Source organism: Uloborus diversus, chromosome 3 (assembly GCF_026930045.1).
Source record: "Uloborus diversus isolate 005 chromosome 3, Udiv.v.3.1, whole genome shotgun sequence".
NCBI lineage: Eukaryota > Metazoa > Arthropoda > Arachnida > Araneae > Uloboridae > Uloborus > Uloborus diversus.
The window spans coordinates 100,827,798-100,853,558 of record NC_072733.1 but is presented as its reverse complement, the minus strand read 5'-3'; the positions used below and the strand labels follow the sequence as shown (position 1 = coordinate 100,853,558).

The 25,761-nt window shown below is 34.9% G+C and overlaps 1 protein-coding gene across 1 annotated transcript in view; it reads right to left on the bottom strand.

Moving 5' to 3' along the window:
* The window catches only part of LOC129218399 (E3 ubiquitin-protein ligase HUWE1-like), a 736,974-nt gene that overhangs the window by 362,917 nt on the left and 348,296 nt on the right, over positions 1-25,761 (bottom strand). The window contains exons 35-37 of the mRNA XM_054852650.1: positions 12,539-12,634; positions 6,342-6,584; positions 5,304-5,456 (exon numbers count right to left, since the gene is read on the bottom strand). Of these exons, the coding sequence (XP_054708625.1) occupies positions 5,304-5,456; positions 6,342-6,584; positions 12,539-12,634 (492 nt within the window). The remainder of the gene's footprint in view (positions 1-5,303; positions 5,457-6,341; positions 6,585-12,538; positions 12,635-25,761) is intronic.

Below are 25,761 nucleotides of genomic sequence, written 5' to 3'. Positions count from 1 at the left end.
GCACTTCCTCATTTTTCCTAATTGACAGGGGTCACAATTGGGTTTCTGCCCCTTCTTAATCTCCAGTCCTTGGACTGCACCAAGTTTACTCGTTTTGGTGATACTTTCCATATTTATATGGCAAAATCTCCTATGCCATTTTTCCATATCAACACTGACCATATTGGCCCCTTCAGACGGGTCCTTGGTCTCAAAAACTTTGGTATAATTAACATTTTCACAATCAATATAAAAATTTGGTTTAACATGATAAAGTTTATTTATTAAATTTGCTGTAAATAATTTAACATTTTCTTGATTAAAAACACAGATCTTTCCGGGCAACCATTTGAGCTTATAGCCCTGTCTGTCTATACAAGAACCAGAAATTAGGTTGCGTCGCAGTGTTGGAGCATAGAAAACGTTATTCAGGGTGATTGTAACTAATTTTCCATCTGATTCAATTTTAAAAATCACTTTCCCAATGCCCTCTACTTGGCTCTTCACATTTCCTACAGCTACCTCCATTTGTGTGTTTTGTACAGGCTCTAGCTCGGCAAATAATGATCTATCTCGACAAAAATGAGATGTGCTGCCGCTATCCAATAGCCATGTATCCTCACATTTTGGGTAGGTAGTGTTTGCAGAAATTTCGTTTTCATTTACTGAACAAAACATTCCTGCCTGAGGGTCTTCTTTGGTTTTGAATTTAAAATTCTTATCCTGTTTTACTTTATTACGGCTCCAACACTTCGACGCAATATGCCCTTTCTTTTTGCAAATGTAACAAACTTTATTTTTAGCAAGAAATTTACCCTTACCATTTGCCATTCCGGAGTTTCCGGGTTTTGAAAACATTGCCGAATTTCCTACATTAGGCTCTTCGGCCAAATACCTAATCCTACCTTCCTCAGCCAGTAGTTCGTCTTTTACTTTCGAGAAAGTAAATCTCTCTCCTTCCCATCTGTAGATGGCTTGAACAATACTGCTGAAATTTGGAGGTAAATGCCGTATCAATTGAAAAGTTCTGAGTTTTTCTTCCATAATATATCCATTTTCGACTAATTGGTTAAAAATTCCCCCCAACCTTGCAGCGAATAATCCCACCGTTTCACCTTCTTGCATTTTGCAAGAGAAGTAGGATTCCCATAGCACGGCCATTCTGGCCAAAGATGGGGGTTCAAAATTTGTCTTAAGGGCTTTTCAAGCTTCACTAGGATCTTCCAAATGATCAATTAGCCTTTTTAGGTCTTTTTCTAAATTTAAATAGAGATGATGGCTAAAGCTTGGCCATATCTTTTTCTGTCAGCACTAGTTAATTCCCCTTCTTGTTTCTTTTGGGTAATCTCCCATAAATCCCTTTCTATGAGCACCATTTTTATATCTTTGGACCAGGTAGCCCAATTATGGGAGCCCAACTTCTCAACATTTCTATAATCTTTCTCCATAATAAAAAATGATTCAATTTTCCCCGGGCAGGTCAGCCACGCTCTGCTACCACCTGTTGGATATAATTTGAGGTTAATGGCCTACAGCTAAGCTGAAAATTAGGCAACTCATTTCCAACTAAAAATTTGAGGTAGTGGTCTGCCCGAAGAAAATAAAACATGAATCATTCTTTACACTGAAAAACATTTATTTAACACATATTGAAAAATGATTACAACACAATGATTTGTTCCCCGAAGAAAAATTTAAAAAAGAGATCTTACAATAACTCCATGCATGGATCAAAAGTCCTGTTGATGTTCCATGGTGACACCTCACCGGTCGATGGACGGCATAGCAATTTCCACCAGAATTGCAGGCTGGTCAGTTCGTACCGCGTGAGCAACAGTTCACCGCATCAGGGAAAAAACATACCAAAGATGGACACGATCTTCTTTCACCGGAGAACAAATGACCCACATCAGGGAAAATTATAACTTTTCACTTTGATAGACGTCATCACCACACGCGCTTTCCAAACTTAAGACATCAGCAGTGCTTTTTCAGGAAAGACCAGACCTCACCTGAGAGGCCAGTAGCGAAAATTTTATGATGACATTTGACGAACACGTTCACAAAACACAAACAACACAAGACGAGGAGACGAGTAGAAGAAAAGTAGTAGTGCCAAGCGAAGCGATCGAGCTACGGCCGGTCTGCGTATTTATAGCCAGATTCGGCCTTTCTCGAAACAATGTGACGTTACATGATTTGCATATTGCCAGAACAACACAACTCGGTAATCACACAGCTTGCAGGTTGCACAATTCTTATTTAATTTGGCATTCAGCACTTAACACCTCAACATGGCTTCATCATGTCATCGACACGTGCTCTTTCGGAAATTTACCGACGTCTGCCGAATGACGGCAACCAATCATAGCGTGCCACATGTTTTTCCGAACACTTCCGATTCAAACTCGGACATTTGAGTGTCGGTGGCAGTTGGATGGGATTTCCCGCGCAAGGTTTTCCTCCCGGAATGGCAAAAGGTAAGTCACAAAATGTTTTTTTTTTTTTTTAAACAACATTGGTGAAATCCTTCAAGAACCAAAAATAAAGGCATTTAGCCCTAGCAACACTGAATGGCATTTCATCATTTGTGATGTAATCGGCAGAAGCGTTAAACAATGAAAGAGCAATGATTTGAGGGTTTTTTTTTAATATTAAAATTAAAGAAATTAAAGGAAAATAATAAATTTGAAAAAATGTCCGACTCTATGTTTTTAAGCATGCTCTTTCAGAAAAAAATACTTTTAAAATTTTGGAAATTATCCCATTGCGTTTTTAGAGCTCTAATTTCGGAAAATCACTGGCCCTAATATTACAAAATATAGCCTTACAAATTGCTTTTAAGAACTGAGTTTAAGAAAATATTCGTCTCCATTGCCACCTTTCTTTAATATCACAAGCAATGGGTTTTTCAAACGACACTTACAAAGATTTAAGTGGGATAGCCGCTGAAAGTAAAACAATGTTTAAATTTTTTGCCATAATTTTGAACAATTTTCCTGGGAAATGCTCCGGATCTCCTACCATAAAATCTTCAAAGTTTGTCTAAAGCTGCGTTTTTGAAACTTCAATTTCGAAAACTTCAGGGGGAGAAGGACTTGATTGCAATCTATTTTTAAAAATATACGATCGGAAAGTCTCTGAGCTTCCTCCCTTACCCTAACGTCAATAAACATGGCCTATAACTGCGTTTTGAGGCTAAAATTGAGTTTTTAAAACTTAAAGTTTCAAAATTTTGACCGGACACCTTTTGAAATTTTTTCCTATCCGATCAATAAAAAAAAAACTTTTTTTCAAAGTGCCCCCTTAAAAATTTTTCTCGTTACGTCACTGCATGCAGTAGCAGAACTCAAGAGAATTTGGTGAGAACTAGACAAATGAGAAGTGCCTTTTGTTTGATTCTAAATAGTTATATTCTCAGAAATTGTATCTGTTTCAATGATACAAAGGAAACTAATGTTTTGGAGACTGGGAGAGAGGAATATTTTCGTGCCCTAGGAAAAATAGAGAATCATTGCAATGATTCTCTATTTTGTACGTCTATGACTATATCTATGATACACGAAGTGAGGGGCGCCGTAAGGCGCCCCTAATTTTATACAATCCGGGCATTTTATATGAAGAGAGGCACCGCAAGGCACCCCTCATTTCGTGCGAATGTCGTCGTGTACCTGTTGATAACCAGCAACAGGCACCAGGCCTAGCTAGGCTGGTCTTAGTCGATTTAAATATAGATATTAGATTTAAATGAAGATCAATGACCCTCCTTAAGCTATCTACCCCTTTGCTAATTACAGCCTCTTTCGGTAAGCTGTTCCAAGTACCCACAACCTCAGACTTGCCAACCTTATGAAAAGAAAAAAAGGGAGATCCAGTCAAAGCTTTAAGGGAGAAAAAGGGAGATTTTAAACGATGCTATAATAAGTGAAAAACACTGTTATAACAAGTATTTATTTGATTTTTTCATGAAAGAGAATTCACTCGTATAATAGCTCTTATAAGTTTGTAGATATTTCATTTTTTCAGACATCGCTAAAGATGAATGTTAAACTACAATGCACGCGGTAGATCAAGGAACAAGATGAAAACTTGAAAACACGCGGCGCAGTTAGCATGCGTCTGAAACTGAACGATAGCGCGTAAACGGCGCATGCGTGAAATAGAAGTAGAAGTGCGAACGTGGAGTTAAACCAAAACACCATCGCTGGAAGCATTTCGGTCGACACTCCGAACGCACCCATCGAATGTTTGCCGCTCACCTTGCGTTCGACGAACCTCACCGGTCGACCGGTAAGTAACCGGTTACTAACCGCAGCGTTCTATGATCAACCGGTTACCGCATCCGTTACCATTCTAAGCAGTTGATTGGTTGATTGGAGCACGTGATCATTAGCTGTCACGTGATTAACTAACCGGTCGTGCTCGTAGAACGTACACTCACTGAGCAGTGCGGGTTTGCTCTGCTAGTCACGCCACCTATTAGGGCTGTGAGTAACTATTTTAAGGAAGAAAATTAAGTTAAATTTAAAAAAAAAAGAAAAAAACCCGAAAAGAGTAAAAAAAACGGGAGAAATGGATACTCAAACGTACAACCGGGAGAATGGAGTAAAAAACGGGAGTCTCCCATGAAAACGGGAGAGTTGGCAGGTCTGCAACCTTCCTAAAGTAATAAATTTGAACATTTGCGGTAAAGGGGAAAATTGGAGATATAGGGAGGAAAAAGCATAACAAACACTACTGGATTTCCAGTGAATAATCATAACACAACCACCCCTGTTACATAACTTAATTATTTTAGCAGACATAAAGAAACATGTACTTATATATTCAACTTTATAAAATTATATTATTCAACTTTATATTTAAAATACAAACTTTAAGTTAATTTGTTAGGTGCTAAATTGCTTAGATTGAAATTTTTTTTCAAAAAAACTGTTATGATCGAAAATTAGCTAAAGATAATTAAATTCAAAATTGCAAAAATAAATAAGCATATAATTAAACAAGATCAAAGTAATTTATTCTTTAGTTATTAAAATAAAAAATAAAATAAGCTAATCTGATGTAGCATGTGTCAAAATAACTTCTAGTTGCCAAAAATATAAAAATATTTACTTGATGCAAAAGGATTGAAATCTCAAATAAGGGAAGCAAATTTTCGCAAATTAAGTTCAATGTTGTCAAGTTTCCCATAAAATAAATTTATATTGAAATAAAATTAAAAATAAATATGCTAATCTAAGGTAGCATAAAAACATAAGTCTTTGAGATCATTAAAATTAGAACAGAAATTAAATGAAATTCTTGAATAAGGATATACTAACCTCAAAAATTAAGGTGAATAAATGCAGTCTAATAGCAAATCGAGTTTCAGCAGGCACCCATGGCAATTTAGCTCCAATACCCCAACCTTTTTTGTCTTTGGGTATGCAGCCACTTTTTAGATGTTTCAACAACGAGTACATATGAACATGCATCTGAAAGTGCATTACAGAAAAATTTTAAAAATTCATTGAAAACCGCTTTTTATTATTAATAAATTGAAAAAATATAAAACTAAGCATGCAGATGAAGGTATATTTTTAAAAGAAAGCTTACAATATTTATATTTCAGATACAAGAAGGTTTTTAATATGTCTTTTTAGAATGGACTTTTTTTTAATTAATACTGCGATTTAAAGGTATTAATGATTAAAACTAGACGTTAAATCAATGTACAACATCAATCACAAGATATAAGTGTTTCTCTTTTCATTACTCTGTTAATCATTTCATGAAATCCAGCTGGAAATCATTCCTGTATTCCCTTTCTCAAAATACACATCATTGCCTAAATTTTTAAATAAGAAATGTAACACAGCAATTCAACAGCAGAAATCAGCATCAATCGCTTCAATGCATAGCATCTCAAACTGGAGAGTGATATATTGTTGCAGTGGGTAAGAGAGTTGTGCAGATAATGCGAAAGTCATAGGTTTGAATCCACATAGGCTGAAATATATTGTTTTAATGATTTTTTTAGCAGAATCCTGATCTAAATTTCCCAAAATTCTCAATTTTAAAAAATTACAAGCATCTGCTTCATTGACTAGATTTATTTAATGTTTTGCTCCTTTATTACAAAAAAAAAAGTTCTTCTTTAAATGTCTATAAATTTATACTCTTAAAATCTTTAATGTATAACTGCTGAACAATTAAATTTCACTTCCTTTCTTCTAGATCTACATGCAAAAGGTAAATGTAAGCATATTGAATTCATTTCAATTCTTGTTCTATCAGTGTTTTTTGTGCTATCAATGCATTTTACAAGAAACTTTTAATAAATAATAAAATTAAGAGAAAAACACAGATAAATAAAGTACCTCATTAAGTAATCTTTCAATCAAAAAGCGATTTCTCCATTTTTCTCCATTTCTTGCTGCAACAGAAATCAACAAATCACAGCAACGATAAACTGTCTCAGGCAAAACATCAGCCAGCTTAAGGCAACCTTCCACAATATTTTCTGTAAAACCATCAACAGTTGGAGATGATAATGGTTCTTCAACTTTCTGTTCAAATTCATATTCTTTTTGTTCATCTGTCTTATTAGATTCTCCCTCCACCTGAAAATGGTGCAATTACTAGCAACTTGAAAAACAATCCAAAATTGTGGAAGGGGGTGGGGGATACTTATCCATGAATATAGTTTTAACACTAAAGTTTTGAAAATATGAAAGTCAAATAAGCTATGGTTGCAAAACATAACTCTCTTATCTACTGAATTGTTTCTGAAGCTGGATTAAGGCAATAAAAACTTTCAGTATGTCCCCTATTGACATTGTTGAGTTTATGATTTTAATTAAGTAGCTGTAGGAATCTGAACCAAGCATTTTTTTCATAAGAATGAATTTAACCATTGGCTCTTTAAAAGTAACTTTGAAAATAAATAAATTAATGCACTAGTTAATGTGCATAATAAATGAATGAAGGACTCGGGGCAAAAATGCGACAAGCCACAAGGAGCGATTTTTCGATCAAAAGTTTACCTAGGAATATTTTTAATATTTTGAAATACATCCCCGAACTGCCACTGGGCTGGATATCTCGCTTCAGCCTCAATTTCAAAAGACATTTCTTTTAAAGATGCAACTTTGAACTATATTTGGTAATAACATGAAAAGGGAAAAAGCATGAAGGTGGGGTGGCCCTCGCTTGTGCCCAAGCAGCTGTAATGTCCAATGTGTCATCTTCATATTATCACTTATGTTTTATAATATTTGCTTGTTTGTAGTATATCTGCGTTTTCTGAGTAAATTGTGTTTATTCTAGTAATCGTCATCTTGAATAGAACATTTAATGACTGAATCACAAATAATGACTGAAATTGAAGTTGAAAAATATGCAGAGTCGTAAAATACTACTAAAATACCACCAAGTCTTGAGTTTTTAGAAGGAACTGCAAACTATTCAATGACAAAATCAAAAAACGTGTTGGGCGAGTTGTTTTTAAAAGAGTATATTCTACGGATGTATTTATGTATTTGTAATGATAATAGCTAAAGAATGTGTGAAAAAGGGAGATGGGGGGAGGAGCCTGTGTAACGCTGAATCCGACATTTAAATTTTCAGCAGTGTGGTGCTTTAAAGGGCTTTATTCTCATTTGGAAGATGCGCATCAGTATTCTGTGATAGAGAACAGCTATCGACCATTTTGGAATAATAAATAATCCAGGGACACGAAAGCCATTGCTGTTATCATTCTGAAGACAAAGACATTAGTCATCAAAATGACAACAGCAAGCTGAAGCATGGTGAAAAAAGAACAAACAAAATTTTTAAAAAGTATGAAGAACTTAAAATAAATCTTAGTCTAAAAAGCTTCATCTTTTATCAAAAGGTAGTTTAAAATGATTCGGAATAAAGAAAAAAAAAAAAAAACAAGGAGAAAGACATTTTTTTTTCAAGCCAGCCAATTGGGAAAAAAAACAATTTCCCGAATTTCACTCTAAAGAAGTCAATCTAGCAACAATGCTTCCCCATGCATGGAACTGATTGCTTGGGTTTGAATTTGAAGAAGCATTAGCAGAGGTCTTTTATCATTGGATAGCAGAGACAACCTCACTGTGTTGTCATGCCAACATCCCTTCATTTCTTTCGGTGCATGGGCTGCAGTATGGATTTCACTTTCCTTGCTTGGGGATAAGTTTTCTTTGGAAATTGCCATTTGAGCAACTAATAAATGTTTTTAAACTTATATTCAGTGAAATTCAAGAAAAGAAAATACTTATAACTCATACTTCCTGTCAATTATGAGCAAACAAATGCAAAGTGAAAATTTATTTTTGAAGTGCCCAAGCTCTGCTTGGTTTGCTTGGGTAGACCGCACGTCACTGGGAAAGAGTTTGGTTTGTGGACAATCCATCAGAAATCTTTGAAGCCCTAAAAATACATTTAGGACTGTTCCCGGAACAGTTTTGATATTTAAGTTTTCACCATGCAATTTTGGGATAGGGTCACTCCATAGTGACTAATGTAACATTCACAGCTGATTTTCTAACTCTTTTTACTTATGTTGTGTCATACAATCAAAGTCCAGGAGCAAAAACTATTGAGGCTTTTTATTTACAAAAATGTACATGAATGATTTACAAATTCACATGAACACAAATAAAGTCAAATGTACTATTATGCCATATTGCCCTACTTAAAGAACCCCGTTCAACAACGTGGTCATAAATAATTCTGCGTAGTTCTTACCCGTCTTACTTAGTGTGTTGCTTAGTGTATGCTTACTTAGTTACACTCACTCGTAATAATAAGTTGCTTAGGTGTTCTTTTCGGAGTAACTTTCTGCTGGAGTTACTCCAAACTGGAATTACGCAACATTTCGCACTTCGCTGGAATTACGCAACATTTCCTCCCATGTTTTGAGTGGATAATCTACTAAACACTTAAAATGACTTAGGTTAAATCACAAAACTTACATAATATAACATCAAGTAATATATGAAAAACACAATCTTAACAAAGAAAAATGAACCAGAAAACAATCAAAACATAAATCATGAAAAATAACTACTGATGCACTACTAAGCAGATCTCTAGACTCCAATCCTATAGAGCATGCTTGGGACGCTCTCGAAAGAGCAATAGCAACTCACAATACCCCTCCGGGGACCCACTATGGCCTGAGTATAGCGTTGTTGAACTAGTGGAAAAAATTGCCCCACCATCCCATAAACTGCTTCATTTCAAGTAAGGAATCACACTGCAAGGCCTATATGTCTGTTACAGGAGATCATATCCCCAACTAACTCCCCCCCCCCCCCTTTTTTGTTCAATTTTGCAACCGCTGTTTTATATCATCCGACTATAACGAGCGTTCTTTACATGCGTGTGTATTTTAAATTTTAGATTGATATTTGGTTTGTATTCAATATATGTACATACCAAATTTCATTGAAATCGGTCCAGTAGTTCTGGAAATAATTGACCAAATCTGAAAATTCTCTTAATTTCTTACACCAGTGTATATTAAGAGATTCCCAATTGCAAAAAACCTCCTTATATTCCTCCAACTTTCATAAATTTACCAGCTTCTTTTTTGTGCTCAATAAGCTTTTTTCAGCTAATTTCTTACTGTCCGGTAAGAAGGAGGTATCCGGTATCCAAGTCAACGCAACTTCGTACCTGCCCTCCGAATTCACACAAATAGTTTCATTAAAGAATTTACTAGTTTCTTCTTCCAATTCTAATTTACTCTTTTGATATGCTGGATCATCAATTCCCAAAACGTCTAATTTCCAAAGATCACTGATGCACTGAGTTGGCATTAACAGCGATGTAATCACTAAAGAATGATTACTTTTTATGCTTTGGCCCTCAGTGGTACCTTTACGAAAGACTGTGTGTGACTAACGTAACCATTGAATGCATGCATATAAAACACTTTTCGTAATTAATCTCTTGCACTTTCATTACTTTTACTTCTTAAGGAACTTTTTTTTGCTACATTATGGTTCTTTCCTTACTTTTTTTCTGAATTAGGGTAAGAAATTGAACGGAACAATTCAGCTTATAATCAACTCCATCTAAATTTGCCCAAATAAAACAAAAAACTGCTTTTACTAACTGAATAACGTCATTTTGGGGCTAATTAAATCTTAGATATTTATGTTTTAAAAAGTTAACCGTATACAAGTTGATAGTTTCACCAAATTCTCTAGTATTTTGCCAATATACTAGTTATCGTCATAAGAAACTCCATAGTACTTTCCAATGACATATTATTCTTCAAGGTTTACTGATTTATCGAACAAAAAGTGTATCCTGTATTAAAATGTAACATTGGAAAAAAAAATGTTCAAACATTTTTGCAGAATGCAAATAATGGAACTGAAAATTCCATCAGTATCACAGCAAATGTTTAAATTTCTAAATGATCATTAATGCATTTTCTGTAATATCCTACAGCAGCATTTATTGTTGATGTATCATGTAACATCTTCAAATGTTTTCCAACAAATTATCATTATTTCATTTTAATGATTAGTGGAGATATTTTCTAAAATATAGAATTGTTTTCCTTTGTTAAGATTGTCTTTCTAATTTCTTAATTATTTAGCTTGGATTCTTGTGTTTTGAATGCATACTCAGCATACTCATTTCACTTTACTCATCCTCCTTTTCAAAAAACAATTCTTTAGAAGCATTTCTTTTTAAAGCGGACCTTTAATTTAGCCTTTAAGCGGAAAGAAGGTCTACATTGTAACATTACTCTTATTTTTCACCCTAAATACTTTAAATCATTTTAGAATGACTACTTATTCAAAACTGTTCATGAAAATAAACATAAAATTAAATAAGTTTTAAACATTAGCAATCTCTTTTAAAATGCTATGTTAGTCACATCTAAACTGTTACGTTTGCGATGTTGCAAATCGAATGCATGTTCAGAAAATTGCATTAGTGAAATACTTTTTAAAAAGTTTTCACAATCCAATAACCTTTTAAAGAATTTAAGCACTAAGAAACTTTTTCAAGGTTTTCAAACACTTGAAAATTATTTTTTTTTCAAGCACTTTTCAAGGTTTTTCAAGGGCGTACAAACCCTGGAGGATCATATTGGAGATGGTGATCATAGCAGCATTAGGTTCTAGATTAAATTTGAAGTGTACAAAGATGAAAATTTTAGGTTTGTGCCCAATTTTAGAAACACTGAATTTGTTGCACTTACGCAGAGCTTGAAAGAGGTTTTTTCTTCAGGATTGGAAGTATAGCAACGTGGATCAGCAGTGGACGGAATTTAAGGATAAACTAGCGAAAACTGTTGGGAAGTATGTTCCACTTACGAGAAAGGTGTTAGTACTAAAATTTGGCCCATGTGGTTCTGCAGAGAGATTAAAGAAGCTTTAAATTATAAGCAAGTCACTTTTTGTCAGTTTAAGGAAACTGGTCAGACTGCGGGTAGGCTCCAGTAATGTAAGGCAAGGCGAAATTTTAAGTATTTAGTACAGATAACATTGATGGGAATCCTAAAAGGTTTTTTGCTTACGCTAATTCTGGGAACAGAATGATTGGGTTTATCAATAGATCTATTTTAAACAAATCAAAGAAGGTTCTTCTGCCTTTATATAGGACTTTGGTAAGACATCATTTGGAGTATGCTGTTAAGTTTTGGTTGCCTTATCTGAAGAAAGATATTTCTGTATTGGAAAAAGGGTAACTAGATTAGGGTACGACACCACACATCTTTTTCTGGACCAACAAAACTTGTACATTATTGAATTTTGGTTAAATGATATAATAATGAGATGAAATTATTTGAGAAAACATTTGACTGCATTCTAATAAAGTAACTTCAACAGTTAATTTAGCAAAATTGCCATTCAGAAGAGAAAATTTAACAACCCATAATATCCTTTGCCCCCTCCCTTGTCTCTTCCTAAACGATTTTCATTCATCTGTTCGACCCCCCCCCCCTCCCCGCCACATGTCTACCAATGCTTACAAAGCCGCAAATAAAAAATAAATAGCCCAAATCAAGATAATCTCACACAATCACCATGTGACTTTTCTGCTCCTGAAACGGAAAACTGCAATAAAAGGAGCTTTTTACAATGATGCTCTAGTCATTCAAGCAGACGTGGCTCAGGTGCTGAAGAACATTCCGAAAACCAAAATTTAAAAAGTCTATTTAAAATTGGTTGACTTTTTTAAACCTTGTATTAAGTTAAATAGATCCAATTTTGAAAAAATGCTAGCTTAAAAACAAAATCTATCTTATTTTATTCTGTCATTAAAAACTTTGGGTATTTATCGATCACAATATGTATGCGACTTTGAAATTCGATTATGTGTCATATAGCTTTCTTTTCTTTTAGCAAATAAATGGTTAGATAACCTTTTAAATTAAACTTTGGATATTTATTATTCAACCATTTTACTTCATATTTTTTTATGAAGTCAAAATAAGTAAGTGTCCCCATTTAGGACAACTTTCCATCACTTTTACCCTTCACATTGGTAAGAGAAAAATTGAAAGGAAGATAAAAAAAATGCCAAAAAAACAACTTACTTGATTTGTAGACACCAAAACATTTTCACCCAAAGACATTGCAATAGCTCGAAGCATTTGATCTTCTTCAGACATTTCCCAATCCATTCCTAAACTCTATAAAAAAAAATATGCATATAAAAATCAATATAACTACCTAGATTAGAACATAACACATTTCATAGCTTTTGTTTCAGAAAAATTCAAGTAGAATAACTGACATGGAAGTAAAAGAAAAAGCATAGAACTGGTAAAAAATATCTATACATACTAATATTTAGGACTCGACCGATGGTTCAATAATTTAGCCATCGGCATCGGCGGCCGACACTAACTTGGAGGAAACATCCATAGATCTTTAAAAGGGATAGAGAGGCCTTTCTCCTACAGTGCAGCGTATTTCGCCCGGAGAAAGTGGGGTCATCATGATTCTGCTGAGAATCACGTGATCAAGGGACATCGTGTCTCCCTCTTCTTGGGCAGCAGTGATATAACAATGCGAAGCGTCGTTAAAAGTCTAGGATTGTCTGAAGATTTTCATTATACTTCTATATGTGTGAATCAGATTTTCTAGCGAAAGAGGGTTTGATGAATGCGATGCTGGTGCCAATTTTATTAAAAAATAAAGACATAGTGAACTTTCTGAGTAACAGAAATCTTTCTTTCTGCTAAAGGCAAAAAAAGTCCCCTGCAGAGTCGAAATTAAGAATATTTTAAGCAATTTATTGTAGATGCCGAGCATTATACTAAATCACTAAAAACAAGCGATGGAAAACTAGTTATAGTATGTCCTCGAAAAACTGGATTTTAAAGTTTCCTAATTTCTATGAAAAGTGTGCTGGGAACATATGAAAAGTATGTAGGTGCCCGAATTTCCAGTTCTAAACTGCGTAATGACTTACAAGCTTACTCAGGATCACTTTGAAACTTTTTCAGTGCGATCAGGTTGTGAGGGGGGGATTCAACAATAATCGTCGGACAATTTCGAAGTGCGAAAAAAAGATTATTCATTCATACGGAAATTTAAGGAGTTCAGTTCTTTAAATTGCACTGATTTTGACAACCTTCAAATGCTAAGATTAAATTTGAAGAGCAACAAAAATGCTTTGAAAGAAAGCCTTTTCTTCCGATTCCTTTGACGACGATTTGGAAAATTCAAAATCATCTCAATTAACATGACGCAGTATATTAATGATGTTTCTGACTACGCTGGATTTTTTGTCCGGCAATTGCACTCTGTTGTGAACTGCGACAACTGCAACGCAGTCTTAACTACAATAAACCAAAAAATAGGCATAATAAAATTTAAGAATTTTGAGACACATTCAAGTATAACTTATTGCAAGGTTGCAACCATTGAAATATGTACATTTGTGAAGAACAACTGAGCGAGAATGTGAAAAAGTTTTGGGAGTAAAACCCAAAAATATAATGTTACTCATGAAGCCACAAGAGTTATGAGAAAAATTTCTAATTCCGTTTTTCTAAGTTTAAATAAGCATATGTTGGAAACAGAAGCAGCAAATTTTCTCGTTAACAAGTTTATAAAATTAATCGTTACTAAATATTGAAGCGTTAGAATGTATCGCGCAGTCAATTCAAACAATGAAAATAATTCACAAAGACCAATAAGTAGGAAAATGACAAAATTAATATTGTTGAGGGACAATAATCACTAGTTTTCTACACCCTCGAGTTTAAATTGTCAAAACTATCATATCCTGTAGGACGGAAAAAAAAAGAAAAGAAAAATTGGGGAGGGGGGCGGAAGTCAAATGACCATTCAAGTAGTTTATAATTGCAAATGAATTTATTTTCTGAGTACTTTAAAAAAAAAAAAAAAACGGAAGTTGCTTAAAAATCAGGAACAAACCAAAGTTATTTGTTTGGCTAATAGAGTGTTGGTGCGAAACGCATGCGAATCTTAGAAGATTATTTAATTGAGTTAGTTGATATTCGATACTATTTACATTTGTATTTCTAATTGGTTTATGGTTTTAGATAGGGTTTTATGTTAAATTGTTGCACTGGCTTCAAAAGTTGTGGGAAAAAGCACGCATTGAAACCATTTATCTGTATTTGAAAAATTTGATTGAAATAAATGAAAATTTATAAGGTCAATTTTTGTTCAAGATTTTTGAAGACGTCTATCTCTACTCAGTATTTAAAACACTTGGAAAAAAAAGTTTGTTGGCATAAAATATTATTTTATTTTATTTTTATTCTCGGTCCACAGCCGATAATTTAAAGAAAATAATTTAAAGTTAAGTGTACCTACTTTAAGCCCAGTCTGGTAAAAGTAGAACCTGTCAACTAGTTGGTGCTAACACTTCAATCGACGATTCCCCCACGCCATAATTAATGGCGACTGTTTACTGAAACCATTGGAGATTGCATGTCTCGATGTGTCGATTCAGAAGAGTTGAGTTGTCACCTGATCGACTCGAATTAATTCCACTCGTTGACCGCACGTGCTATGGAGAGGAGTACGAATATTCGCGGCAGTGGAATATGCAAATGAGTGATGGTCGAAGTAGAAGTTAGTGTGGTGACGTCATCGAGGCATGGAATCTCATTGGTTGATAAAACATATATATTGTGGCGAGTGGCAGCAAGCGATGGCTCTCGTCCTCTCTTCTCTCAACGATCCCCAGTTGTTGTGTTTGATCGTGAAGCCTAGTCCGGCTCACGTGTGGGGGGGGTTTTCCCCGCGATGCTAGCGGGGGTTTTTTGTGGTATGTGATATTTAATCCTCCAAGTCCTGGAATTAGTGAGTCCAGGTGAAGAAACAGTTGCGTTGTGTCCGGCCAATTAAAATGCCGGGGAAGTGTGTTCCGACGTGTCTACCTGAGATGTTCACCGATCTACGAATTGTGTAATGGTGCTTTTCATTACGGACATTCCTGAAGTGTGATCCGGCGGACCTTTTGGGAGCCTTAAAGTTGATCCTTCGGAGTGGCAAGCGATTGCATCGACATTTTGGTGACATTTTTCTTTATTTACTGGAACCACTTATGTTATGATATTTTGGGGGTGTATTTTATGGGGATGTTATTCTAGTCATATTTAATAAATGTATTTTTCTGAAACATGTTTTTTGCTTGTCTCCAACTTGACATTACACGGCCAGTTAATGTTGGCTTAGTTTAAATATCTTAACTTTTGGATTTTAAACTTAACTTTATTTTATGCCAAAAAAGTGGTAGCAGAGCTCGGTCGAATGTCATTTTAGTTGTAGACAAATTTGCAAAAGTTTTCAGAATAATGGAAAGGGACTATCGAAACATTAAGAAACTTAACTCCTGCAATTGGGCAACATGGTCGAAAAATATGAAAATGGTACTGATAGAAAGAGATTTATGGGAATTAACCCAAACAAAATTAGAAGAAGGTATTTCGGCAGAAATAAAGAAACGGAGGGGCCAAGCAGTGGCGATTATTTACCTCAACATAGAGGATGAGTTAAAACAACTAATAGATGATTTAGACGATCCATATGCTGTATGGACGTCATTGAAATTGAATTTTGAACCTCCATCTTTAGCCCGTGTTGCCGGATTGTGGGAGGAGTTTTTTTCTAGCAGAATTAATGAAAAAGAAACTATTGGAATGTTCGCGGCTCGATTGAAGTGTTTGCTCCGACAGTTGGAGGAGAATGGCTATAAAATGGATGAGAAATTAAAGGGATTTCAACTAATACGTAGTTTAGATCAAAATTTTAGGGGAATAGTACAAAATATTTATAGATGGGATGAAAGTAAATTTAACTTTTCAAATGTTTTGAATGAACTTTTGGCAGAAGAGGGAAGATTAAAATTTTTAGGAAATGAAAATTTTGGAAATAGTAGTTCAGGTGTTAATGCTTTTTCAGTTCAGAATAAACGCCAGACTGGGCGGAAAGTTGAAAATGTAAATAAATTTGAAACGAGAGTTTGCTTCACATGTGGCAAAAAGGGGCATATTTCGGCTCGGTGTTGGAGCAGAAAACCAACTAATCAAAATAAAGGTAATCGGAATATTGTCAAACAAGGTAATACCCCTAAGGCTGGAATGTTTTGCACCATCAGTAAAATATCAGGAGTACAGGCCAACAACACAAATTTGAAGGAGGAAATACCAGTATTTTTACTGGATACAGGTGCCACGGCACATTTCTGTAAAGATAGGGACCTATTTTGTGAATTGAGGCCTGTTAAAAATACAAAAATGGAAGTAGCTGTGGGCAATGTAAATAGTCAAGTCGAGGGGGTAGGGAAAATTGTTTTCGAAATCAAAACAGATGGTAAACTAGTAACCATCACATTGAATGAGGTCTATTATGCTCCAACACTTAGAGGAAATTTGCTTTCCGGATCCAGGATAGACAGTCTTGGTTTTTCATTAAGGTGGTATCCTGGTAAAATATGTATTTTTAATAATAATGGTATCAAACTTTTTTCTGCATTTTTAATTGATAAATTGTACTTTGTAAAACCCACCTCATTTTTAAGTAATCAAAGTAGTGACTCACCACCAAATGTAAATGTAACCGAGGTCAAAGGATTAGACCTGGAGTTGTGGCATGAACGGTTTTGCCATATTAATTATGACAGTATCTTAGAAACTGAAAAGAAAAACTGTGTCAAAGGACTTAATATAAAAGGTAGAAACCGGCCAGATTGTGAGCCTTGTATTATTGCAAAGAAAAGAAGGTGTTCATTTAAGCCCACTCCAGGGATAAGGTCGAGAAGGCAACTTGAGCTTCTTTTCATGGATCTAGCAGGGCCATTTCCGGTGGAGTCACTAGGGGGGAAAAGATATATTTTTTCCATAATTGATGATTTCTCAAGGAAGTCCACTATTTACTTTCTAAAGTCAAAAGATGAAGCTTTTGAATATTTCCTTAGATACCAGAGGCATGTAGAGAGAGCCCTCAACAAGAAAATTTTGGCCATAAGGTCTGATAATGGGAGGGAATTCACAAATTCTAATTTTGAGACCCACTTAATTAAAGAAGGCATCAGCATAGAAAGAACCAACCCTTATACTCCCGAACAGAATGGGGTAGTAGAAAGATACAATTTGACATTAATGAATGGGGTTAGGGCAATGCTGAAAGACTCTGGACTAAGGGAAGAATTTTGGGCGGAAGCCGCCTTATGCTTCGATTATGTCAGGAATAGAACAGTCCTAAAAGAAAGGGGGAAAACCCCATTTGAGCTATTCTGGGGAAACAAGCCCTCAGTAAGGCATTTTCGGAGGTTTGGATGTATTGCCTACAGAGGCATGCCAAAACAAAATCTAAAGAAATTTGACTCAAGGAGTAAGAAGGGCATAATGGTGGGCTACGCAACCCAAGCAAAAGGGTACAGAATTTGGGACCCAGAGCTAAAGAAAATTTTTGAAACTATCAATGTGGACTTCAGGGAAAATTTAATTTGGGGGAAATCAAACTTGAATGAGAATGTAGACAATGATGATGATTATTCTTTTATTAAACCTATGAGTGAAGTTCTCTTATGGGTGAGGGATGCAGTAAAAAGAAAGACAGGGGACCGTACTGATATCTACTACTATGAAAAGGGAAATAAAACCAGGTTAAGGTCACCCAATGATGTAGAAAAATATTGTAAGAAGAATAACATTGTTTACAATCCTGAACTATTTGATTTCAAAAGTAAAAATGTACCTTATAATCCTTTGTTTGATATTTTTAATTCCCCTAAGGAACAAATGGAACCCGAGCCAGAGGCAAATTTGTCAGAAGTGCTAATTCCCCAAAACTATAATCAATGCTTGAAAACCCCAGAAGTAAAACATTGGCAAGAAGCCATGTCAGAAGAAATGAAAGTGATTCAAGAAAGGGGGGTGTGGCAGTTAGTTCCCCAGCCAGTTGGTAAACCAGTACTTGGTAATAAGTGGGTCTATGACTTGAAGAGGAATGCTAAAGGGGAAATTGCCAGGTTTAAAAGCAGATTGGTTGCGATGGGAAACAGGCAGGTGGCAGGAGAATCGTATTCTCAGGTTTTCTCCCCAGTTATCAATTTCTCCCTGATCAGAATGTTTTTCTCAATTCTGGTGATATTCCTGGGTTGGAGCCATTTTCAAATAGACGTAAAAAACGCATATCTTTATGCTGATTTGCATGAAGAAATCTATATGCGACAACCACAGGGTTTTGTAATCCCGGGAAAAGAAGACTGGGTATGCCGTCTAAAGAAATCGCTATATGGTCTCCATCAATCGGGGAGAAATTGGTACCTGGAAATTGATAGGGTGCTCCAAGGTCTAAATTTTATGAAATTTAAATGTAGTAACTGTGTTTATACAAGAAACAGAAATGTGTTTTTATTGATGTATGTAGATGACATAATAATTTTTGGAAAAAATGAAATTATAATTCAGGAAACAATTCAGGATTTATCAAAACATTACGATATTAAAGAATTAGGGAGAACTAAAAAACTATTGGGGGTAGAATTTGAAGAAATCAATGGGGGAATTTTTATACACCAAAATTCTTACATTAAGACAGTTTGTGAAAATTTTGAAAAGTATCAATACCCATACTCGACCCTCCCAATAGCGAAAGGTATAATTTTGTCTTTAGGTGATTGTCCAAAAACGGACCAAGAAATAAAAGAAATGGAGAAAGTACCTTATCGCAATTTATTGGGATGTTTGTCCTATATAGCAGGGAAAACTAGACCGGATATTGCCTATACAGTTAATCTATTATCACAATTTCAAGCAAATCCGGGTAAAAGACATTGGCAGTGTTTATTAAGACTTTTAGGTTATTTAAAATATACAAATTATTATAAATTAAGTCTATCTGCAATAAATGAAATTAAAATCAATGGTTTTTCTGACTCAGACTATGCTGCAAATAGGGACGATAGGATTTCGATGGGGGGAATCATTATTTACATTGACAAAGTACCTATTATCTGGCGAACATTTAAACAAAAGTGTGTTTCATTGTCCACCATGGAAGCTGAGTATATCTCTTTGACAGAAGCCGCAAAAGAGGTGGTGTGGTTAAAAAGAATTTTAGAAGAAACATCACATTTTGAAATAGCTGGATATAAATTTAACGGGTCTGTAATTAATTGTGACAATATAGCTGCAATAGAATTTTCAAATTCCCCTATAGAAAATTCCAGAACAAAGCATATTGATGTCAGATATCATTTTTTGAGAAACTTAGTAGAGGAGAATACATTTGAATTAAAATATGTGAAAAGCACAGAAAATCCTGCGGATACGTTTACAAGCCTCTGACTCGGGGTACACTGAGAAAAATGTGCAAACTCATTTTTGGTAATTATGAAAATGTAAAAGTTTAATATTCAAATGTGTAAATTTTTCAATGTTTCTCAAAAGTGTTTAAAATTTTTTTTAAATTGTTGTTTGGAATATGTCAGTTTTCATGTCGTTTGAAGTGTATCGTGCTGTGTGACCGAGAAGGGGGGAATTTGTTGGCATAAAATATTATTTTATTTTATTTTTATTCTCGGTCCACAGCCGATAATTTAAAGAAAATAATTTAAAGTTAAGTGTACCTACTTTAAGCCCAGTCTGGTAAAAGTAGAACCTGTCAACTAGTTGGTGCTAACACTTCAATCGACGATTCCCCCACGCCATAATTAATGGCGACTGTTTACTGAAACCATTGGAGATTGCATGTCTCGATGTGTCGATTCAGAAGAGTTGAGTTGTCACCTGATCGACTCGAATTAATTCCACTCGTTGACCGCACGTGCTATGGAGAGGAGTACGAATATTCGCGGCAGTGGAATATGCAAATGAGTGATGGTCGAAGTAGAAGTTAGTGTGGTGACGTCATCGAGGCATGGAATCTCATTGGTTGATAAAACATATATATTGTGGCGAGTGGCAGCAAGCGATGGCTCTCGTCCTCTCTTCTCTCAACGATCCCCAGTTGTTGTGTTTGATCGTGAAGCCTAGTCCGGCTCACGTGTGGGGGGGGTTTTCCCCGCGATGCTAGCGGGGGTTTTTTGTGGTATGTGATATTTAATCCTCCAAGTCCTGGAATTAGTGAGTCCAGGTGAAGAAACAGTTGTGTTGTGTCCGGCCAATTAAAATGCCGGGGAAGTGTGTTCCGACGTGTCTACCTGAGATGTTCACCGATCTACGAATTGTGTAATGGTGCTTTTCATTACGGACATTCCTGAAGTGTGATCCGGCGGACCTTTTGGGAGCCTTAAAGTTGATCCTTCGGAGTGGCAAGCGATTGCATCGACATTTTGGTGACATTTTTCTTTATTTACTGGAACCACTTATGTTATGATATTTTGGGGATGTATTTTATGGGGATGTTATTCTAGTCATATTTAATAAATGTATTTTTCTGAAACATGTTTTTTGCTTGTCTCCAACTTGACATTACACGGCCAGTTAATGTTGGCTTAGTTTAAATATCTTAACTTTTGGATTTTAAACTTAACTTTAATTTATGCCAACAAAGTTTAAATAGCTTGTGCGCCTCCTTCAAAAGTTATGATTGGGAAAATATCTAATGGACCATTTCATGAAAAAGCTGTCATTTTGTCCCGCATTTCATTAAAAAGTAATAACTTAAAAAGTAACAAAGGACATTTTTCGCAAAAGTACAACAAATACATTTGCCATTTCTTAATGAAAAAAAAAATGTTACCTTTTTTAATTATTACTTTTAGTGAAAAATATGAGGTGTTACGTGAGGGACAGAGTGTTCCCTTTTTCTTTAATAATGGGTTAAATGCTTTAATTTAACCCATGCTTAAAGGGGAGTTTAACCCATGGGGTATAACCCATGCTTAAAGCATTTAACCCATGGGTTAAATGCTTTAATTTCCCTTAATTGTGCAAATGATCGCGGCGCAAAGTGATTCTCTTCGATAGGGGAAACAGTTTCTTCTGAGAGTTTTCCCTTGATCACGTGATGTCCAACGGGGGATGTTGATGCGCGCTTCGAGGAGAGAAGTGGGGAGAAGGCACATCTATTCCAAGATCTATGGAAACATCGGCCCATCGGCCTTAAAAAACATCGAAAAGCCGATGGAATTGGCAGATGTTTTCGGAAAAAAAAGGACCTTCGCTTATTTTACTTTTTACTACAAAGTAAAGGGATTTATTGCTTTCATATAAACTTTTTTACTTGAATTTCAGTATGAACTTCCATTTTAGTCACCCCTGAAAGAATTTTTAATACTGCATTCAGGTACATACAAGTTAATTATTGCGTTGTTTTTCGCGGCTGGATGTGCATATGTATCTCTCAAGTCATAACTCAAAAATGGTAAGCTGTAGAAGGTTAAAATTTTGTGCTCTGTACATTCCAGTTGTGCACTTCCTTTTTTGTTTTCAATCGGGTGTTCTAAAAGGCCTATTTACTCATTTTTTTGTGGCTATCAATTACTTATTTCAGAGGCGTAGCTAGACCCGACTTTCGGGGGGGGGGGGGGGGGTACTTCTTTTATATATATATATAATATATTGCTAACCTCAAGAGGATAAATAATGAATCCAAAAAAAAAAAAATCAGGGACCAAAAAGCAATAAAAGACTTTTTCTTGAAAAAGATATGCTTAAAGTTTCTTTTACTGTCAAAATGATTCCTTAAACTCGCAATAAAGCACTTAATAATGTAATAATAGAATGAATACCTAACAAAACTAATAAAGAGGAATTTTAATCAAGAGCCCATATTGTCTTTATTATCGATTTCAAATTTTCACCATCATATTTCAAATTTCTATAAAAAGTTTCTTTAAGACCCCGTATTTCAAAACCTCTTTATCTCGATTTTTTTCTTTAATGTGAAATTCGAAAAATACAGATTCGACTGTATGCAATGAAATATGACAGTATTCCCACTGCGCGGCTCATAAAATTAAACATATTTAACAATTTACAGAATCTATGACAAAGAAAGGCTGCATATACGTGGATTTAACAAATCAATCTCATTTCTAAAGCAAAGTGTCAAATTTCACTCAATTATCAAAAAATTGTAGCAGCAGAGTGAGGCGTCTTAAGCTTGAGGGTCACACATGGAGATTTTCAATGGCATTGGGGGGGGGGCAAAGTGAATTTTTGACCTTTGTTACTCAGAAAAAAAGTCGTTTTGATTTTTTTTTCTTTCTCTTCTCTCTTCTTTTCTCTTTTTTTTTTTTGAGACTAACGTTTTGAGGGGGTTTTTTGTCCCCAAAACCTCCCCCTTAGCTACGTCCCTGACTTATGCAAAACTAACATAGTGTCTTAGACTGATCATTAGGTGATATATTGCCGAATCGGAGACCAATTTGGAAACAAATATGAGATGACGAAACCGATTTTTGTGTCATTTTGTCAGATTCCTGTTGAACCGACGGTAATTTTTTATTTTTCGATATTTGTAATATGAATCACGGTAATGCAGTCTTTCTGTATCGCTTTGGCGCAGTTAAAAGTTGGAGGCCCATCGAAAAACATTTTGGGGCCCTTTTTCTCTATCACGGAACTTGCAAAACATTTATCATAAGGTAGAATCCATGTTAATTCAACAAGGAGCGTAACTTGATGGTCTTGGGATTTTGAGTTTAACGCATGTTAAAATTCATAAAAAATTATGAAATATGTTTCTTTTTGTTTTGCCCAAAAAAATTCCTGGGCCAAGATACAAGCCGCCAAAGATGGCGGCCCTGTCATGATTTCTCACTTGGGAATTTAGTAAAAGGTTTTAAAACATTATCTCAGTAAAGATGGAACATATTTTGTTGCGGTTTGTTTTATTTAAAATAATATTTTTTTTGTTTAAGAAAATACACCAAATTTTGAAAAAAAATTTTGAAAAAACGGTCTTTTGAAAAAAAAAAGAAAGTTTAAATTTTTTTTTTTTTTTTTTGACATTTTGAAAATGCCAATTCCAAAAATTCATTTTTTTTTACTGTTTATTAGTACCACTGAGCACTAAGTTCCCTGAAAAGGAGAGCTTCTACTTTTTCGTGTAACAGATATTAGAGGCATTTGAAAAAATGAGGGTTTTTAATGAATTTTTCGTAAAGGTAAACTTGAATTTTTTTTTTTCGCAGCAAGTGGCCAGAAAACACTTTTAATTCAGTCATATAGCGAAATTTTCATTTTGAGTCACCATTTGATTCAGGATATTCAATTTAGTGAGAACAAGATGGCATTGCGCTTAACGATTCTTTTGGTGCTACGCTGAAAGGTTGCGTGGGGAAACGCAGCGAATCGGATGGAGACTGCGTTATTGTTTTCATAAAAAAAAAAACTCCTGGATAACGTGGAGACTAAAAATGATAATTTCGCTATATAACTTAACTTAAAAGTGTTTTCTGGCCACTTTTTGCGATTTTTTTTTTGAATTTACAGTTCTGCCATTACGTAAAGGGTTCCTTAAAAACCCAAATTTTTTCAAATGCCTCTAAAATATGTTAAACAAAAAAGTAGAAGCTATCCTTTTCAGGGAACGTAGTGCTCAGTGATACTAATAAACTGTAAAAAAATTTAAAATTGGCATTTTCAAGGAAAATTTAAAAAAAATATTTAAACTTTTTTTTTTTCAAAAGAATGTGGAAAAAAAACTAAAGATCATATTTCAAAATGTTGTATATATATATATTTTTTTAAACAAGAAAAAATATCCTTTCAAGTAAAACAAACCACAACAAATATGTTTTACTGTTCCTGAGATAATGTATTTTAAAGATTTTGACGAAAATCTCAAGTAGTGAGAAATCATGACAGGACCGCCATCTTTGGCGGCCTGCATCTCGGCCCCGAAATTTCTTTTGGGGGAAAAAAAACATATTTCTTATTTTTTTATGAATTTTAACATATGTTAAATTCAAAAAAATCCAAGACCATCAAGTTACGCACCTTGTTGAATTGAAATGGATTCAACCATAAGCATTTTTGTAACTTCTACGGGGCTCTTATGGTCATGGGGCCTCTCGCGTTATTGCAACATTTGCGATATTTTAAATCCGCCACTTCACAACAAACTGGGGGTGCATGTTTTAAAAGGGTTTTTCTGCGTGCTCTAAGGTAGGGGTTCTCAAACTGAGGCAGGGGAGGGGCACATCCCCCTAGTAGGCGAGGAAGAGTGTCCTGGGAGGCGTGCATGTTTAGAAAAAATAAAATGAAAAAGAAAAACTAACTATAATTTGCTCAATTTTGTGGTCACGCGTGAATATTTTCGACATTACTGCCTTTTTCAGGTTGTTGGCATTTTCATCCACATATGAGTGAATCTGAATTTTCAGCATTAGCACCACATACAAAGTCAAAGACAGGGGCGTAGCTAAGGGGGGGTTTTGGGGACAACCCCCCCCCCCGAAACGTTTGTCTCAAAAAAAAAAAGAAGAGAAAGAAGAAAAAAAAGAAAAAGAAAAAAAAATCAAAAGGACTTTTTTCTCAGTAACCAAGGTCAAAAATTCACTTTGCTCCCCCCTCCCCCCAATGCCACTGAAAATCTGCTCCATGAGTGACCCTTAAGCATTAAGACGCCTCACTCTGCTGCGACAATTTTTTAATAATTGAGTGAAATTTGACACTTCACTTTAGAAATAAGATTGATTTGTTAAATTCACGTATGTAGCCTTTCTTTGTCATAGATTCTGCAAATTGTTAAATATGTTTAATTTTATGAGTGACGCAGTGGGAATATTGCATACAATCGAATCTCTATATTTCGAATTTCACATTAAGGAAAAAAAAATTGAGATAAAGAAGTTTTGATATACGGGGGCTTTAAGAAACTTTTTATAGAAATTTGGAATATGATCGTGAAAATTTGAAATCAATACTAAAGACTATGGGCTCTTGATTAAAATTCCTTTTTATTAGTTTTGTGAGGTATTTATTCTATTAATACATTATTAAGTGCTTTATTACGAGTTTAAGGAATCATTTTGAGAGTAAAAGAAACTTTAAGCATATCTTTTTCAAGAAAAAGTCTTTTATTGCTTTTTGGTAACTGATTTTTTTTCTTTTTTTGATTCATTATTTATCCTTGAGGTTAGAAATTGCTGCAAATCTAACTTGACCAAGGTTCTATGATTTTTCCTTTTTTCATCACTTGGAAAAATCATATACTTCCTTTTCACTCCTATCATTTCGGTTTTCTAAGGAATCACAATTTTAAGAAAGAGAGCAACCAAAGAAGAGTACTAATGCAGATAACAGAGCGAAATGGCTTTTAACTCGAATGACCTTTAACCATGAACTTGAAATGTTCATCTTACATGTCAAACCTG